General features: G+C 46.3%; 1 protein-coding gene across 2 annotated transcripts; it reads right to left on the reverse strand.

The window, feature by feature from the left end:
• Window positions 1–10,985: 10,985 nt before the first annotated feature.
• Window positions 10,986–16,266, reverse strand: DUSP26 (dual specificity phosphatase 26). 2 transcript variants are annotated; one of them, XM_019743183.3, is made up of 4 exons: window positions 15,969–16,266; window positions 13,739–14,034; window positions 12,101–12,315; window positions 10,986–11,324 (listed from the first exon to the last, which is right to left on the reverse strand). In XM_019743183.3, exons 2-4 carry the CDS (start codon window positions 13,957–13,959, stop codon window positions 11,125–11,127), a joined length of 636 nt encoding a protein of 211 aa, XP_019598742.1. In that variant the 5' UTR covers window positions 13,960–14,034; window positions 15,969–16,266; the 3' UTR covers window positions 10,986–11,124. The 2 variants fall into 2 exon arrangements, with proteins under 2 accessions (XP_019598742.1, XP_019598740.2); XM_019743181.3 differs by lacking the exons at window positions 13,739–14,034; window positions 15,969–16,266 and having other exon boundaries at window positions 12,101–12,734.
• Between the last annotated feature and the right edge of the window lie 1,879 nt (window positions 16,267–18,145).

Here is an 18,145-nt window from a genome sequence, read left to right on the forward strand (position 1 = left end):
ATAGCCCGTTGAGAAACCAGTTCTGAGGAGTGATTCAACTTCTGCTCGGTAGGCAAGGACTCGGTCATGAATGGGGGCTAGCACGTTCCTTTGCTTACCGCAAAAGCAGGGAACTGAAGCAAGACGGTAAAGAAGATGAATTACAAAAGTGAAAGCTGGAAATCCAAGCTTTAGTTGTCATCTCATTTTTGGCCAGCCAAGATTAGTGTTGTCCACATAAGAAATATCCAAACCTGTAGAGAATTTTTATGAGTTTATTTGAGCCCAAACTGATGACAGGTACAAGAAGCAAGATCTGAAATGCTCTGGAGAATAACAGTTTTGCAGGGTTTTTTTTTTTTTGTCTGTTTTTTTATGCATTTGAAATTAAGGAGGGGACATAAGGAAGATTACATGAAGGTGGGAGAAAACAAAGTGAGGATTAGATTACAAAATAGTTAAAATTATGTGCTCTCTTGAGGGTGGTTATGTATTAGAAGGAGGGATCTGAAAAGAGGCATTTCAAAAGTGTGTTAACCTAGACGCACAGAAACAATGGGCAGGGCTTGCTTAAGCAAAGATAAACCTTATACGAAAAAGTTATATGCCTGGGTTGTGACTACCCAGCATGACTTACTCAGTTAGGAATTTATGATTTATTACAACACCCTTTTTCATCCACAGTGTAGACTTGTCAGGGCTCCATGCTCCTGAATAACAGAATCAAATTCAGGAATCAACACTGGCAATACCTTAAGGGCAGTATCTTCAGCATCTAGCACAGTGAATGTGTTGCATGAATAGTACTTGGAAGAAAGACTGAAACTCTTAATTCCCCTGCCCAATATGGTTTCTTTTACCTGACATTGCAGTGTTCCTTTTTTTCTTTTTCTTTTTTCCTTTTTTTCTGTCTTTCATTTATTCAGAATGTACTTATCACCAGCCTACTTTGTGCCAATCATCTTTGTACCAGAGACCCATCAATGTCAGCAAGGTTTCTACTCTCCTCGGTTTCTACTCTACGGTGAGGAGACAGACAGTAAACAAACAAGCAAATGAATAAGAATGACTTAATCTAATCTTCCTACTAAACTTAATCTTTAGTTGAAGGTGATAAATACTTTCCCTATCTCTTGAGAACTTGTGACACTCAAATAAGATTTGCATATTAGTGCTTTATCATTTAAAAGCATGATGTTAAGATATCAAACGACTTGGCCAGGACAAATAGTTTAGCCCTTAATTATGCAATTGTCTTAAAATAATTGTTTTGTTTATGAGCTAGTCTGGAAGGGCATCATGTACTGATCCAACTCAGCTCACCTCCTAACTGAACAATTACAAAAGCTTTCTAACTGGCCTCTTTGCCTCTATGTCTTAGAATTTGGAGCCCACAAGAATCATTGCTGTGTTAGAGAGGTTACATATATGGGCTCCTAGGCCTGGAGCCCAGAGATTCTGATTCAGTAGTTAAAGGGTGAGCCCCAGAATTGTTCATTTAACATTCCTTGTCCCCAAAAATTCTCATGCAGTTAATGCTGAGAAGAATATGCTCTGATTTTAATCCCAAATTCATCTTCTTTGCTGACCCCAGAATTATCTTTCTAAAACATAAACCTAATCATTTATTTTTCTTGCTTAATAACTTTTGTCTTTGTCCTTTGGGTTTTTAAGATTAAGTCAAACTTTAGAATATGGCATTCAAATCGTTTCAGTCTGGCGCTTGCCTGTCTTCCTGACGCCGCATGCATTCTCCTTTCCCACACACTATGTAACATCAGCCATGAAGGTTTTGTTGTTCCTTGAACACAGTATATTCTTTCTTGACTGATTTTGCACAAGGTATGACATGTTTGGAATGCCCTTTTTCTATCTGTGCCTGGCATTTTGCAAGATTCGGCTCAAAATTCACCTCTTTGTTTGCCCACCGTTTTCCCTCTCTGCATCTCTTTCAATAATTTTCATGTACAGTGTATGTTATGGGATTATAAAGATAATTATGTGATTCCCTGAATTTGATCCCTTCATGAGCCTTCCTCAGAAGAGATTTCCTCAGAAGAGATTTTCCAAGAGCATGAACCATTTGTGTGGTGGTTCCCGTGTCTGGTTCAATAATTTTGAAATGGATGTACGTGCATGCATATATATAAATTACCATACAACTTAAACTGTGTTCTAGGTACAGTGTACAGGATTTAAAAACACGTAATTGTTACTTAAGCAATAGTTCTTCAGATCAATTGGCTCAGGGAAAAGGTGTCTATAGGTGAGCCTGACTGCATTACAGAGTTCCTTCTAGGTGCCTCTAGGGCACAACTGGGAAAGAGGGAGAGTCTTTGAAGGGAAAATTGAGAGGCAGGTAAGAATGTCTCCTCCCCACCTTAGATGAAGGAGCTGAGGTGGGAAGAGATCTTGAAAGTAGAAACAGTGGAAGTTCTCCTGGAGACCAAGCTGGTCAAGCAGGACAGTGAATATCTCAGGCGGCATCTACATGGACCATGAATACAGTCGTCAGAATGTTCTATATCAATTCATATTTTAAGTCTGATATTTTAGACATTCAGTAAGATCTTCTGAGGCATTCAAGGTCTCTAATTTGGAAAACCGGATGTATCCATCCCAATCTCCCATTCTCATCCCTCCTGGCCATTGTGGCGAAGAGGCAGTGCCGCAAATGATGGCTTAGACTGAGTGATGTAGGGTGAAGAAGGGCTTTGGTCTTGGACGTTTTTTAAAAGGTTGGTTCAGTTCCAACATTTTCCTATCAAAGACAAGTTGTTTTCTCACATCATGTCAATACAATTTAGATAACTCACCCCACCACCACCCCCAACCAGATGATGCTTCATAGGCCAACTCTGGTTAGCTTATGAGGAAGAAACGGAAACAGGAAAGAAGCTCATTGGTTATATATTCAAAGCTGCTTGAGAAATCTGAAGTAGAATTTTCTTTCTAAAGCTTCCATGGAATGAGGGAAAGGTAATACTAAGCCTCTAGGAAAACTTCTAAGTCAGGGATTCTCTTCTTTCCCACAGCCCCACCCCGGCATCCTCGTGGACCGCCCGTAAGCCTCCTCATTTTTAGGCCTTGTCAGCACTAGAGAAACACTTTGGGGAGAGACAGCTAATTCTGTGGAGGAGCATGGGACCAGAAACCATAATCAAAACATTTTACCTTTCGAAAGACACTCTCTTCCATGGCCTTCAAATCCAGCCCTATAACACAGAAGAGCTTGCTAACCATGGTCGATTTTAAAAAATGATTAATTAACTGCAAATAAACCTGTCATACTTCAAAATCAGGCAAATTGTCACAATGTTTTCCCAAACTTTTTCATTTCTTAAGAGAACAGTTTTCATGAGAGGAACACACAGTCCTTTGGAGGGGTTTAGGGTTGTTGTATATTTGAGCAAATGAGGCCTGTTACTCATTCTTAAAAGATCTGGTCTTTGTCCAGATACCCTGGAGGTCTCAGTACCAGAACGCTTTTAGGGATTGATGCAACTGTTGGCCAAAGATTCACACTCTACCCAGCAATGCCCCCTGAAGGTCTTTCCTGAAGGTCTGTGGTCCTTCAGGAAAGTGAAGCAGAGATTTTTCCGCTCCCTTCCCCAGCTCCCAATCCACATGGGAAGTTCAGTAGGAGAAAAAAGCATTGATGTGGCTGAGGAGGGCTTCCTTTCTCTCTCCAGAAGCTGAGTCAGTTCTGGCATTGATGCTGGGGTTTTCCCCAATGAGCCCCTGATGTTTTTCTTATGTACCAGAAGAGGCTGAAAGGAAACAGAAGCTGTGGGATTTGAGTTAACCTGATTTCCCAGGAATTCTACATAGACCTGCTATGTCCTTAGGTTTCTGAAATGAAACCAATACTCTAGGCCAGAGCTGACCCATCCCATGTATGAGAGTGGGGGTTCAAGAATGAAGCAGAGGGGAAACAACCACCTTTCATTGACCCTCACACTGCACTCCATGCCCTGTGCTCAGTGCTTCACGCATTTTCATTTATTCCTCACCACAACCCTCCAGATATTATTATTTTCTACTTTCCTGTAAGACGATACAGAAGCTCAAGAAGGTTAAGTCTTACTAAAAATTGCATGGTTCTTAAGTGTTGGTGACAGAATTCCAACCAAACTCGGCCTCTCTCCACAAAACATACTCTTTCCCCAACACTAACTAGGAGAGCGGTTGAGTGAAGCTTCTGGAGTCTGGCATGGTATTAATTACATTAAACCTCAGTTTCCTCACTTGGAAAATTAAGGCCAGTAGTAGATTCTACCCCAGAAGTGTCATACAAGGAACAAACTGTTTGAAAAATATTTGGCATATGCATGGCCCATAAAAAGTCCCCAGTAAATATTCGTTATTACTGTCATCCAAGTGCATCATGAAGCATCCGAGGCAGCACTGGACCAAGAACCAGTACATCCAGTGTATTAATTAAGATGCATTCTAAGCTCCCATGATGGTTTTGAAAATATGTCCACAGATTCTTTGATACTCCCTTCGAGAGATGGAGCCTTGTTCCCGTTCTCTTGAGACTGAGCTGGACTTCTGGACTCTTCTAATAAGTAGAATGAAGTGGAGGTGATAGTGCTTGACTTTGGAGACTGGGTGATAAAAATGCACTGACTTTCCTTCTTGGCCCCTCTCTGTCTCTCTCTCTAGTCACTTGCTCTGTGGAAGCCAGGAGTCAGGTCACAAAGACACTCACCTATGGAGAAGCCACCTGGAGGTCTCTGATAACAGCCATGTGAATGAGCTTGGAAGTGGACATTCCAGCTTTAAGCCTCAAATGACTGCAGGCCCCAGTTGCAACCTCATAAGAGATCCTAACACACCCACACAGTTAAGCTGCTCCTGAATTCCTGACCCACAGAAACTATGAGGCAACCAATGTTCGTTGTTTTAAGCCACTGAGCTTTTTTTTTTTTTTTTGCTATTTAGCAATAGATAAATATTACAGCTACGGTAGGAAGGAGACATAAAAGTAGAGGCTCAGACAATCTAGTTTATTTCTGTTCATGAATATTCCAAAGATGGGAGGTGGTTCTGCTTCACAAAGCCGTCAGAGACCAGGCTTCTTTTCTGCTGCTGCTTGGTTCTGCCCTAAGATGTGTCCCTTGTTCATATGGTAGAAGTTGGCTTACCAGTTACACATCTCATGTTCCAGCCCCCAAGGGAGGGTATGAAAGAGTGGGAGGACAGCATTTTCTTTGTAAGAATTCAAGCATTACTTTGTTTCCCTTCCTTTGGTGAGGGCTTCTTCACATGGTCACACCTATCTGCAAAAGAGCCTGGGGAATGGAGTCTCCAGCTGGACAGTCATGAGTCTGATTGAAACTCAGGGCAGTTCTGTGAATAACAGGAAGAAGTGGAAAGGGAATCTGGAGGATGCTGAGCAATTTCCCCACACTCACGTCCTGGTGTTGGCACCTTCTCTATGATGTCCAGTTATTCACCTCTCTGGGGCTCAATTTATGAAGTGAAGGATTGCATCTGATTTATGGTTTTCTAAACGTTTTTTGGTAGCAGAATCTTTTTTTATTAAACAATATTTAAAAACAGAAATTGGATGTGTAAAAGACATAAAAATACAGTTGCTCTATTTGAATCTTGGTGGGGTTTCTCTCCCTGTCCTTGTTCTACATTGGTGGCCTCATGGAAAGCTGTTTGCAGTACTAGAGCCCCTTGAAGCACGATCAGAAAATCACTGAATGAGAAGTCCTCTGGATTCTTTCCAGCTCTGGTATTTTGGAAGTCGTGATCATTCACCTGTGCACCCTGAGCCAGTCTATGTCACACTTTGTCTTGCTTGTCAGGTGGGAGCTTGTGGTACCTGGAATGCTCTGGCAGAGGAAAACGGAATGAGACTTTGCCCTTAGTATCCAGCCTCGCCTCACTTCCTTTCACCCCTTTGCTGATCTTGTGACAGATCTCTCCTCTCTCCTAATGTAAGCAAGGGCCCCCCATCCTTGGACTGGGGCCACGGTACCACTGTGGAGCCAGGAGAGTCCTGAGTTGCCAGTACAACTTAGCCTTGCGCTCTGACCCTCGGGTAGGGACATGGAGGTTCTTGGAGCAGACTCTCTCTTCTTCCCCAGGTTAATAGTTTTTCCACCCCCCTTGCCTTGTCGTGGCCCTCAACTGTGATTGGGAGCTCAGCCCTCTCAAGGTTATAGATGTGGATTTGCCCAGCCTTGACCCAGTTTGTGAGTGAACCCCGGGGACCAGGGGGCAGAGGCCTCCCTCCTGTGATAGTTCCCTACCCCAGTTTATCTCAGAATTCTCAAGAATACACACTGCCTCAGGGAACGTTGCCTAGGGGGGAGGGGGTTCCTTTCTTTCAGTCTGCAGACCTTCAGAAGCTGGCTCCTGTACTGATGAACATGCCCCTCCCCACTTCCTGAGGACAAGGCTGGGCCTCTTTCTACTTGCCTCCAAGTTTCCTTCCTGAGGGCCCGACTGTGCCAGCCACCTTCTCCCAGGCTGGCTCCAGATGCTGAATGGGAATTCGGCAGAGGGCTTAAGTGTCTGCCAAATCAGGGGAACAATCCCACGCCATTTTGAAGGCCAGGGACCACTGCCTACAAACAGAACATTCTAGAATGGGTGGGGGCAGGGTCGGGCTTGGGAGAAGATGAGGGGAGGTGGACTACTCTGGGCTTCTTAGGATGAGATATATCTTAAATTTCTGAGTAAGACAGTAGGACACAATGGGGAAGTGTTGATTTACCCCAGGGGTTGTAGCAAATGATCTTAAGGAGTGAAGCAGGTCCAATGTTAAGAAAATAGATAGTGATGGGTAGTGATGAACGGGAGAGCAAGGATTGCTTCATCTAAATGGGACAGCCCCTACTGAGACTAATGTGCAAATGCGGGCTCACTGTCCCTTTCAACTTTGTGAGAGTTCCTGGAAACCAGATTTTGTGTAACGTTTCCCAGTTATTGAAACATTGCACAGAAAGGGAAACACCCTGTGACTGTGAGTTTTGCTCTCCGCTCCTCTGATGTAAGTAAAGCCCTTGCGGAATGACCCTTTCTCCCTGTACGTGCGTCACCAGTTCTCAATTTTGAAAATCAGTGTAGAGGACAGTCCTAGCATTTTTAACCGGTGGCTAGATGTTCATGGGGAAAGCTCTTCATGTGATTCAAGGGGCTTGCATTTGTTTTCTATTGCTGTTATAAGAAATCACCATAAACTTCCTGGCTTAAACAATGCAAATTTATTATCTTACACTTTGGTAGATCAGAGCTCTGACGCAGGTCTCACTGGGCTAAAGTCAAGTCCTGTCAGCAGGGCTGTGCTCCTTTCTGGAGGACCTAGGGAGACTCCATTTTCTTGCCCTTTCCAGCTTCCAAAAGCAGCCCACATTCCTTAGTTCATGCCTCTTCCAGTCTTCCAAGCCAGCAACGGGGGATCCATCAAATCTCTCACCACAGTTTAAAAAGGTTCTCTGTTTTGAAGAATCCCTGTGATTGGACCCACCAGATAATTTAGTGTAATCTCCCCATCTCAAGTTTGTAGTTTAATCACATCTGCAGAATCCCTTTTGCCACATGAGGTCATGGATGTATAGGTCCCAGGGATTAGGGTATGAACAGAGCTCTTTCCTCAACTTTTGGATTTTTCCCTCCTTCTCTCATATGACACAAACCTATGATAACAAAGTTTGCTTTCCTCCTCCGTTCAGACTTCCTTTTCTTTAAAGGATCATTTCTAGGGACAGTGTGGGTGGGGTGGGGGTGGGAGCTTCTTTTGTGGGGGAGGGGCTTCGGCGCAGCCAGGCCCAGCCCTCTCGCGCCAGCATAATTCCCAGCTGCCTGTCTGGTTCCAGCTCCGTCTGCTACTTTGGACATCAGGAGAAGCAGTTTCTCTTTGCTCCCTCTCCCTGTGGAACTTCTCAGCTGGGATTCGTTATAGGGGTGAAGGACAGGGCAACCTTTCTCCCTTTCTCTCCCCAGAGGCAGCATAGGGTCCTGAGGGCCTGCCGCAAAGGTTTGAGTCACAATCACTGACTGTGATTGTGGCTGGAGGTGGCAAGGACAGCAGCAGGGCAGGATGACAGAGTGGCTTGGCTAGCAGCTCCCGAGGGGCGAGGCTCAGCCGCTGGAAGCACAGCCTGAATCTAACAAGAGCACATTTATTCCTGTTCATCTCCAAGTCCTCTGCTTAGGTTCAAAAACAAACCCCCCCCCCGCCCCCCCGCAAGAACAGGATGAGGGAGACTGGACATTTAACCTTGGTTTTGATAACTGTGACTGGTGTCACCCTCAGTCCCCTTGGACGATAGGACTGATTCTATCTGCGTGATGACCAGGCTGTGGACGCCCTTTCTCTCCCTTGAATCTTATAGGCCCAAACTATTGCAGCACGACGGTCACACACACACAGATTCTGGAGTCAAAGCACCCAGGCTTGAATCCTAGCTCTTTCACTTATTATTTGTGTGTCCTTGGGAAAGTGACTTCACCTCAATTTCCCTGTTCCTAAGCAATGACAATTATACCTGCTTCACATGGTTTTTATAAGGATTAAATGAGTTAATATCTGTAAAAACAGAAGCATGCCTGGGCATAGCTATAATTTGGCTCTGTTAAATAATAAACATATAATCTGTTCTGTGAGGATAACCTGAAAGCTTGTTCTTTCGTTGAATATATGTTAGTAGCTATGCTTTTCTACTAGATGTTAGAATTAAATTTTCAAGTTTCAGTTAAATTATCCAACTTGAAAGAAACCTAGGGGATTTAGCTGAGGCACGGTCAGACTGCACAAATACGGTTGCGACTGTAGGTTACATTAATAGTAATATACTTGCTATTAGAACAAAGGAGGTGGCAGTTCTATTGTATTCTACCCTGGTCAGATCATAGCAATAGTTGCTCTAAGCGCCTAAGTTATTTTTGGGTTCTTTTTATTTATACTTAAGTTCTCTCGCCCATGGTTTGGACAGAGAATCAATGCATTTTAATTAGAATCAACATTCTTAATGAAGACCTCACTTATCCCTTAGATAAATTTGTCCCTCAACAGTAACCAACATTTGAGGCTCCACATCTTATAGGTCTAGCCTGAAGCATTGCAACCAGTTCCGATTGCCAAAATTAGAAAGAGATGCCAAAATTGGCAAGCGGGGGAGGAAACTTGAAATATGACAAATGTAGACTCTTAGAAACAATCAGAGAGCCATTAGGTTGTAAGTGGGAGGACATAAAAGAGTCATGAGAGCTGGCTTCAAACAACAGACAGAGAGAAAGAATACTTATTAAATACTGACTGCTCAGAGCTTTGTGTCTTATGTCTAATTAAATGCCCATAGCAGGCCTGTGGAAGTAGACAAAACTACTGCATGTAACTAGATGGGGAAGAGGTAAAGTGACACACAAATGTCCTCACTGCTACATGCTACAACCAGTGACTATCCGATCTTTCCTCCTATCTCACTACCACTGTAACATGGGTTGCGTGATGCGTGTGTTTTATTAGAGCTTTCTAATATATTCAGAGTTGGTAAAATGATATGAGAATTACATAGTCGTTCCTTACCATCAAAAAGTGTTCAAACAAATGCTTGATGACTATTGTCAAAGATATTGAAAAGATGATTCATCGATATCTCGTTGGAGAGTAGAAATGGAACATATATGAAGACAACGTCCAGCTTTGAGATTCTGAGTTTTGTACTTTTGGATAGGACATATACTTTAGATACATTGTGATTGTTTTTCTCTGTATTTTTTACTTCCTCTCCCATCCCATCCCCTTCCCCCATTCAAGTAGATATTCTGTTCTGGCAATATGCCTCTTTTAAAGGAGGGATGTGGTAACTGGCAGTTTGGCACTTGGGATAACAGAAAGACCATACTATTCTCTCCGATTGTCGAGCCTAGTGTTTGATTAAGTTTACTAAGGAGATTGTGTTATAGTCCTCTGAGGCAAACCTGGAAAGATTAGAAGAGGAAGAAATTGTATTACCTCTCCTTGCCTCCCTTCCAGTTTCTTGGCAGCAGGAAAACCCAAACTCCTGAAGATAGGATAGGCCTGGGGTTGACTTAAGATAATATTCTGCTATCCCATTAGAGTGGGCACTTGATAAAGAAATCAGACTAACTTTTTGAAAATAAAGTTATATTTTTTACACATCCAAGCTTGTGAACAGAGACCTATTTTAAACTTGGGAGATGAACATTGGGCCCTCTCAGTGGCTACACTACAGTAGTTGCAAACTTGAAGTTTTTGATCCTCTGCTGCCCCAGTGTGGACATGCCTGGAAATAACAGTTCAAAATGTCGCTTGCAGTGGGAGTGTGAAATCGGACTTGGGAGAAACCTCCCCTATGAATTGGTGGTGGGGGCTTATGACCAATATGAGGGAGTCAGGAACTGCTGCTGTCCCCAGCAGGGCTGGAGTTCTCAGGGGAGAGGTGCGGAACTCATACAAGCGGTCAATGACTTCAAGAGGCTCTCTTCTTGTCCACCATCTTTATTTTTCCTCGAGACACCTGGATCCAGTAAGCGAGTGATCATCTGAGACTCCCAGTCATGCACCCCTGCAGCTTCTGGCCACGACTAACACCCACGAGCACAGTGCCAACCCTCCCACACCTCCTCTTCCTGTGCTTGGAGTAACAAGTCTGTGGGTTTCTCCCTCGGGTTTCACAGCTTTTCACACCATCTCTTCACCGTCTGTCTCTACACTACAATCTCCACACAGCTCTACATCATCACATTCATTCTTGCTGTATCCCTGACTCCCTGCACAGGCACAGGACAGAGATGACCCTTGTTTTGATAAGTGAGAGAGGGGAACACTTGGGCACAAAGAGGGGAAGGGATTCTGAATCACGAGGGGCACCCTGGCTGGAATGAAGCAGTGTCTGAATCCCAGGACTGACTTCTACCTACTGCCTAGTTTCTTCTTTCCCTGGCCAACTCCCTCCTGGGCATCCACCAAATTCCCCATCCTCATTCCCGACAAATAACAATGGTGACCTGAGACCACGCCCCAGCCCTCTCACTCTCCAACCTACAGGAGAAGATGGGTTATCTGGGCCTCCTGCTACCTGCCAACTGGGCCTCCTTTCTCCAGCTGGGAGCCAGGGACCCACATGCCTGACCCAACTGACCACCTTCTCCCTCCCCTTATGCCTCAAGGCCCTGCCGCAGCCTGCGGTCCAGGGCCAGGAGCTGCCTCAAGAAGCCCCGGTTGGGGATGATGCCTCGATGGTCCTTGACTTTCTTGATGGCCTCCACGAGGGTGAGGTGGTGGTACAGCATGAGGTAGGCCAGCACCAGGGTGGCAGACCTGCTCACTCCTACAGCACAATGCACCAGGATCTTCCCTGTGAGGACAGACACAAGAGGCGGCTGTGGGACGATTTGTGGTGGGTTGGAGGACACTAGGGAGAGGGATACTCAGACAGTGAGGAGGAAGACGCGAGAGTAGAGGTTCGTGGAGACAGGATGGGGTGCAGATGAGTGGTGGTAGAAATGCAGGCCCCTGGCAAATTCTCTAGACAGAATGAGGTGGAGAACATGCAGCTGTTCTGCATCTATAAACCCAAAGAGGGCTCAGAGGTAGAGACTCATAAGTAATGCAAAGACAAGCTTTGCACAGAGTAGGGCTTCAGTTGATGTTTGCTGAGTGCATCAGCCCAAAACACCCTGGATCTAATCTGTCCCTTCCTTAGTCTCGCCCATGTTTCCATTTTGGTGTTTCTATCAACCATTTTTTTGGGGGGGTGTTCATATATTTTTTCTTCATATATACTTTTTTCTGATCACTAAAGCAAGACATGCTCAAAGTAGAAATGATTAGAAAGTATTGGAATATATAAAGTAGCAAAACAATTTGAACTATATCACCCATAATCTCACCACCCAGGTGTAACTTGCCACTTTCTTAACATTTTGGATTATTTTCTTCTCATCTTTTTACGTCTTTTACGTATTTCATGTATTTTAAACATGGTTGAGAGAATGCTTTTCTTTCCTTAACATTATATCCTGAGCATTTGGTCATGTCATTCAAATCTCTCCCTCCCCACACCTGAACCCTGGGCTGTTCTGTAACTCAATGTCCACTGTTCCTTCCCTGCTCCTTGCTGTCCCCTCCTACCTCCCGGCTGGCTCAGGGCCCGGTGGATGAAGTCGGCAGCCGTCTGGAAGTGGATGCTCATGTCAAAGGCTGGCGAGTCGTGAGCCTCGACACCCAGGTAGCGGATGCCCAGCCCCTCATAGGACTCGGGCGTGCCTCGCCACCTGCTGTGTGAGGCATTGAGGACGTGGGTGATGCCCAGGCGCCGGAGCTCGCGGTGGTTGTTAGCTATGTCCCTGCATTGGGTAGAGGTTAGAGGGAGGATTGGGAAGCAAGGCTGTGGGGCAAGAATCCCTCGTATGTACCCTGTCCACTGCTGAGCTAATGTCATTGGTGCCAGGCCCCCACTTTGCTTACTGATGACCCAAAAGGGAGGACCCAAGATGGGCAATGACCTGGAGTCTTGTCTGGAGCAAGAGTTGAGTGTACTGGGGGGGTTTTGCCTGGAGAAGAGAAGACCAAGGGGGTGGTTGAGCCATAGTAAAGCACTGAGAGAGTGTTCTGAGTCTGGGGGCATTTACTTGATCCGAAGAAGGATTTACTGGAACTGTGCATCATGGAAGGAAGTATGTACTAACAGTGGAATTTAGCTAAGAAAAGATGGGAACACCTTGGGAGAGTGTGATTTTCCTGTCACCAGGGTATTCATTCAGAGAGGAGGTCAACATGTGGGCATGTATGCACCAGAGGGCATTTGGACCTCAAACGGAACATCAGTTTGGACCAAGTCACAGTTAACATCCCTGCAAACCTTGAGATTATATGATTCCTTGCTCCCACACCTAACTCCCCTGTTGCTTTATATTCCCTTTGATACCCAGAATCTTCTTGTGTTTTGCTAGTCATTCCATGTTCACATTTACCCTGTTTTATGATGTCACCATCAGGTGTTCATGTGGCCCATACCCCTCAGTTTAGTGGTAGACATCTTTCAGGCAACACGGTCATATCCCAGGGCAAATGCCCTGTCCAGTGCAAACTCTTCAAGTAGAGCGAGCACTGAACTTGAACCTCCAAGTCCTGGCTCTGCTACTTACGACCCGTGTGACCTTGGGCCAGTCACAACTTCTCTGAGCTTCAGTTTCCTCATCTGTAACCTGGGGATAGTGGTACCTACCTCACAAAGCTGTTGTGAAGATCAAGAGAGAAAATGCACGTGAAAAACTCCTTGTATACTACAGAACCCTTGAGAGAGAGAAGTGGGGACTACTCTTCCTCTGGTGCTCTTCTCTCCACAGCCCCATCTTGCAGAACCTTTGCATATACTGCGGCTTTGCTTGGTCAGCCCTTCACCTTACTACCCACTGTTCCTGGCTCCAATGACTGCCTTTTTTCAGAGCCATAGCACAATAGACAGAAGGTCAGATAAGTCATCTGTTATGTTGGTACATAGCATTCAATAATAAATTTTGCTAAATAAATGACATTATTACTTGACAGAGTCTTTCTGTCCAGAGTTGGGTAGATCAATAATCCTGCCCAACCCTCCCCGCAAACCCTCCAGCCTCCACTTTCTGCCCATGCACCCCCCCTCCTCCATCCTCAACCTGGTACCAACAACACAACTCAGTGCCCTCTGCCACCATTCCTTTTTTCTTCTTACACACACACACACATGCACACACACTCAGCTGTGGCCCCAGTCAGCGGGGTACATACTGGTCTCCGAGGTAGAGGCCTGGCCAGACCTCATCGGCGTGGTTACAGGCTGTCTTGCCTGTGTAGAGAAGCCTCTCCAACTCAAAGACGTTGAGGAAGGGATGTTGCACAGCTGGCATCTCCTCCAGGACCCCTCTAGTGCGAACAGGAGACCTTGAGCTACTCCGGGAAAAGCGGGCCATAAAAGTCATGGAGGCCCAGAGCCAGTTACCAGGGCACATCTTAGAGGTGGTAGGAACCGTGGCAGGCGCTGGAGAGGCTGCGGTAATGACGGGTCAGTCTCCCAGTAGCTGTTGCTGGAAGAGGAAGGGATGTGAGACACACCTGAGTGAGTCTGGAGCAGCTCCTTCCCTTCCTGCCAACTGGGCTGGGCCTTGGGGAGAAGATTCTCAAGGGAGGAAATGTAAGTCTGGCTCTGGCAGAGCCTCCAGGATTATCTTTTCCTTCAGCTGCGGCAGCTCCTTTCTCTGTGCTCTTTGGTTCTGCCACATAAGGAGGTGGGAGAGTCACATGTCCTTGTTTACGGGGAGAGGGAGCTGCCCAGCTGCTGAGTTTCTGCTCCAGCGCCCCACCCCCCACTCCCACCACACATACATAAATACACACACACACAAACATTTGGTGTTTGGGTGGCATTGCCCGCTGCTGGAGCACTTGCCAGCCTGAATATGGTTCTCATCTGCCTGGGGCAACAGCCAGAGAAGCTAGGGAGTTGGAGTGGGGGTTGGGGGGGAGGTGGCTTTCTCCATCCAGGGAGAATTAGCAGAAAGACAGTGGCAGCTGGGGCCATGACATATGCCAAGCCTGCCTTCTCAGTGCCAGAGAGATGGGCTGCTTTAACCCATTCTTGCCCTACCACTGCCTCAGAGATAAGCTTGTTATGGGAAGTGTATGTCGGGGGATGGGGTGAGTGGGGAATAGCAATAAAGAGGAAGTGTAAGTTTTTAGAAAATATTTGCTGAATGCATGAGCTACCATAAGAAGGCACAAATCTTTGTGCATAACAAGCAAGCCACCTCCCTTTAATCTATATAAAGAAAAAATTGATTAAACCTCATCTCTAATGTGAGAATTTCTGAGTTGAAGCAGGGCTGGAGTAGTGTGTGTGTGTCTGGGTGTGTGAAGCAGAGGATGGGGCACTGGAGATGGGGGAGGAAAGGGAAGGATGAGGGATCCTGCCAGGCCCGGGGACTCAGGGGCTGGAATTACCATCCGTTTTACTGTGGGAGTTAAGTGATGGTCAGCAGCGCATGGGTTCTAGCAGGTGTGCCTCGGACTCTCTGGACAGCCAGCTCTTCTGAAAGTGAGACCATGTGCTGAGCTGCTGAGCGGGGAAGGGCCAGCCTTTAAGACTTGCCCTGGGACCTTCAGGCAGAGAGAAGGCTGTGGCAAGAGCCTCCCTGCTCCTCCATTTCACACTGTGGTCCTGCATGTCTGAAAAGGCAGGAGGGCTAGTGCGAAAAATCTCTCTCCCACCCTCTTCCCTGTCTTCAGCACCAGAACCCTCAACCCAAAGTCCAGCAGTGGAAGGCCGTCTTTGTCCTGCCCACACTTTCCTGTCTTTCCCCCAGGTCAGCAGAGATCAAGCACTTACAAAGCATTGAGAAGCAGGGATATTAAGATCAGGACTAGTGGGGGGAGACTGGATTTTAAGCTGTTTAGGGTGAAATTTGTCAATGTCTCGGTCAGAAAGAGCACAGAAATACAGCCCTACAGCCATCATCATCATCATCATCATCATCATCATCATCATCTACCTCATCTCTTCAGGCCTAAAGACCCCATCACTTGATTCCAAAACAACCTTTTCTAGAAGCAGATTCTGCTGCCTGCGGGATGCCGAATGGTAAACGGAGACAGGAAGGAGACCTGGTGTTGGAAGCCCCTGGGGCGTGTGGTGGGGGGGGGGGGCGAACGACTCTGTTTCTCCTGGGGTTGGAGAAGCGCCGTTCTGTCCCGGGATACACCCCTCGGCATTCTCCCATCCCATCTGCCGACTGCCAGGGGCCCTAGTTCGCTGCCCCCCCCCCCCCCCACCTCCGTCTGCTATCACGGTTGTAACAGGTTCATGGCTGTCGCCCAGCCCTTGCCAACCCAGACAGCCTGGCGCTGAGGATGGAGGGAGGGAGCCCAGGAGGGCGCAGCTTGCTCGGCTCCCAGTCCCCCTCTCCGCCCCACCCTCCCTCACAGCCTCGGCTGGGAAGGCGACCACCCGCCGCAGCCCCTCTACCTCTCTGCACGCGGCGGGGGTCTCAGTCCCAGAGGCGGATCGCAGGCGCGGGCAGCCCCTCGGCCATGACTCCTGCTGTCGCCGCCGTGGCTGTCACTGCCAGACCGTTTGACGGATTAGCATCTATTTTTAAGCCATGACACGCACGTCGAAGCAGGTCTCATATCTGTGTGTGTTGGTGACACACAGGGGCAGTCTCACACCCAGTGGTCGGAATCAACACGCAGCGTGGGCTCGCGCTCACCCCCCTCCGGCCCGCGCGTGTTTACAGACTAGAAACCGACCACGCAGCCAGAGCAGCTCCGCCCCGCATACATGCTGCTGTGCATGTGTATTTTCGGAGCTGCGCCAATTACAAGGCATTTTGCTTAAAGATGAGATTATGCAAGTCGTCCCAGACAGTGTCTTAAATACATACGCTCCTCCCCAGACAGCATTAATTAATTACATTGACACTCATTTGTACCTTTCTCATTCTCAAGAACACCACTCATAAATAATAGTGGGTAACCCTTATTAGTATTTACTACATACCACATGTTTCATGTATCTTAACTCATTTTATACTCACCACAAGTCTATGAAGTAGGTAGTAGTATTATTGTCCCCATTTTAGGGAGGAGGCAACTGAGGCACAGAGAGGTTAAATAATTTGCCTAGGTCCCATGCTACGCATTGCCAAAGCTGAGCTTCACATCCTGGCAGTCTGGCTCCCACTTTCATGCCCTTAATGGCTTTTTAATGCTTTCTAATCCAGTTCCTCAGCACAATGGATTTCTATCACACGTCATTTCCACCATCTCAACTCACAGCTCAACTCCACTTTCCTGGGGCTTCTGAAGAAACACATGTCCATACCTCTTGACCTGGGCTGCCTTTTAGTGATGCTTACTTTTACTTGCTTTTCTACTGTAAGCACCTTGTCAGCTCCGAGACTGTAAACACTTTGAAGGTAAGGTCTGTGTTGCCTTCTTCAGTGCCTAGCTTGTGTGATGGTGAAGGCGGGGGCAATAATGAATGTTATTAGATGATGCTGTTGAGAACCAAGCAGAGTTGGAATCCAGAACTCTCTGGCTGGAGGAAGGCAGGAAGTAAAGTCAGACTGGACCTAGTTTGGATAAGAAAATGGTATCAACTGTAGCTGAAATCAGGATTAACTAAATTCCCAGTGCGGGTGGTAGATCAGGTTTTGATCTCTGGGTCAGAGAATGTACTGGGCAAAGTGATGTGCTTAGGTGAATTCCCCATGTGCACATATTAAAGTTTGATTTTTCTCCTGTTAATCTGTCTGTTAATTTGATTAATAGCCCAGCCAAAAGAATTTAGGAGGTGAAAGGAAAAGTATTATTTTTTTAAGCCCTTACAGAAGCAAACTTAATTCCTTTCCATTTTCCTTGTGCCTTCTTGGTATAGCAGTTTAAATGAAGCAATGAAATCCTGGGCTGGCCTGGTGGATCAGCTGGAGCGCTCTGCTCCTAACACCGAGGTCACTGGTTCGATTTCCACATGGGCCAGTGAGCTGTGCCCTCCACAACTAAGATTGTGAACAATGGCTCTCCCTGGAGCTGGGCTGCCATGAGCAGCCGGAGGTTGGCCTGAGCTTGCCGTGGGCTGCTGCAGCTGTAAGCAGCCAGTGGCTAGAGACCGACTGCCTCAGCCGGAGGGAGCTCAAGGCTCCTAATACCAGCATGGGCCACGGAGCTGTGTCCTACACAACTAGACTGAGAAACAACCGCTTGAACTGGAGTGGGTGGGGTGGGAGTGGGGAGGGTGGGGAGGAGGCAGAAGAAAGGGGAAAAAAATGAAATGAAATCCTCATAATTTGAAAGAATTGGGAAATTTGAAATTTTAATTTGTAGATCCAGGAAAACCCAGATAAAAAATTGTCACATATCAAATTGTGAAAAAGCACAGATCACACCTCATTTTAAGTGACAGTCTTTAGGGTTGGTTGGTTGAGAAGATACTGTGTTTCCCCCAAAATAAGACCTAGTAGAACAATCAGCTCTAATGCGTCTTTTGGAGCAAAAATTAATATAGTACAATATAAAATATAGTACTTATATAAGACCGGGTCTTATATTAATTTTTGCTCCAAAAGACGCATTAGAGCTGATTGTTCTACTAGGTCTTATTTTCAGGGAAACCAGGTATTATAGATGAATTCAATCTCAATC

The sequence above is a fragment of the Rhinolophus sinicus genome, chromosome 16 (genome assembly GCF_057876585.1).
Source record: "Rhinolophus sinicus isolate RSI-liver-muscle chromosome 16, RSI-T2T, whole genome shotgun sequence".
Lineage (NCBI taxonomy): Eukaryota > Metazoa > Chordata > Mammalia > Chiroptera > Rhinolophidae > Rhinolophus > Rhinolophus sinicus.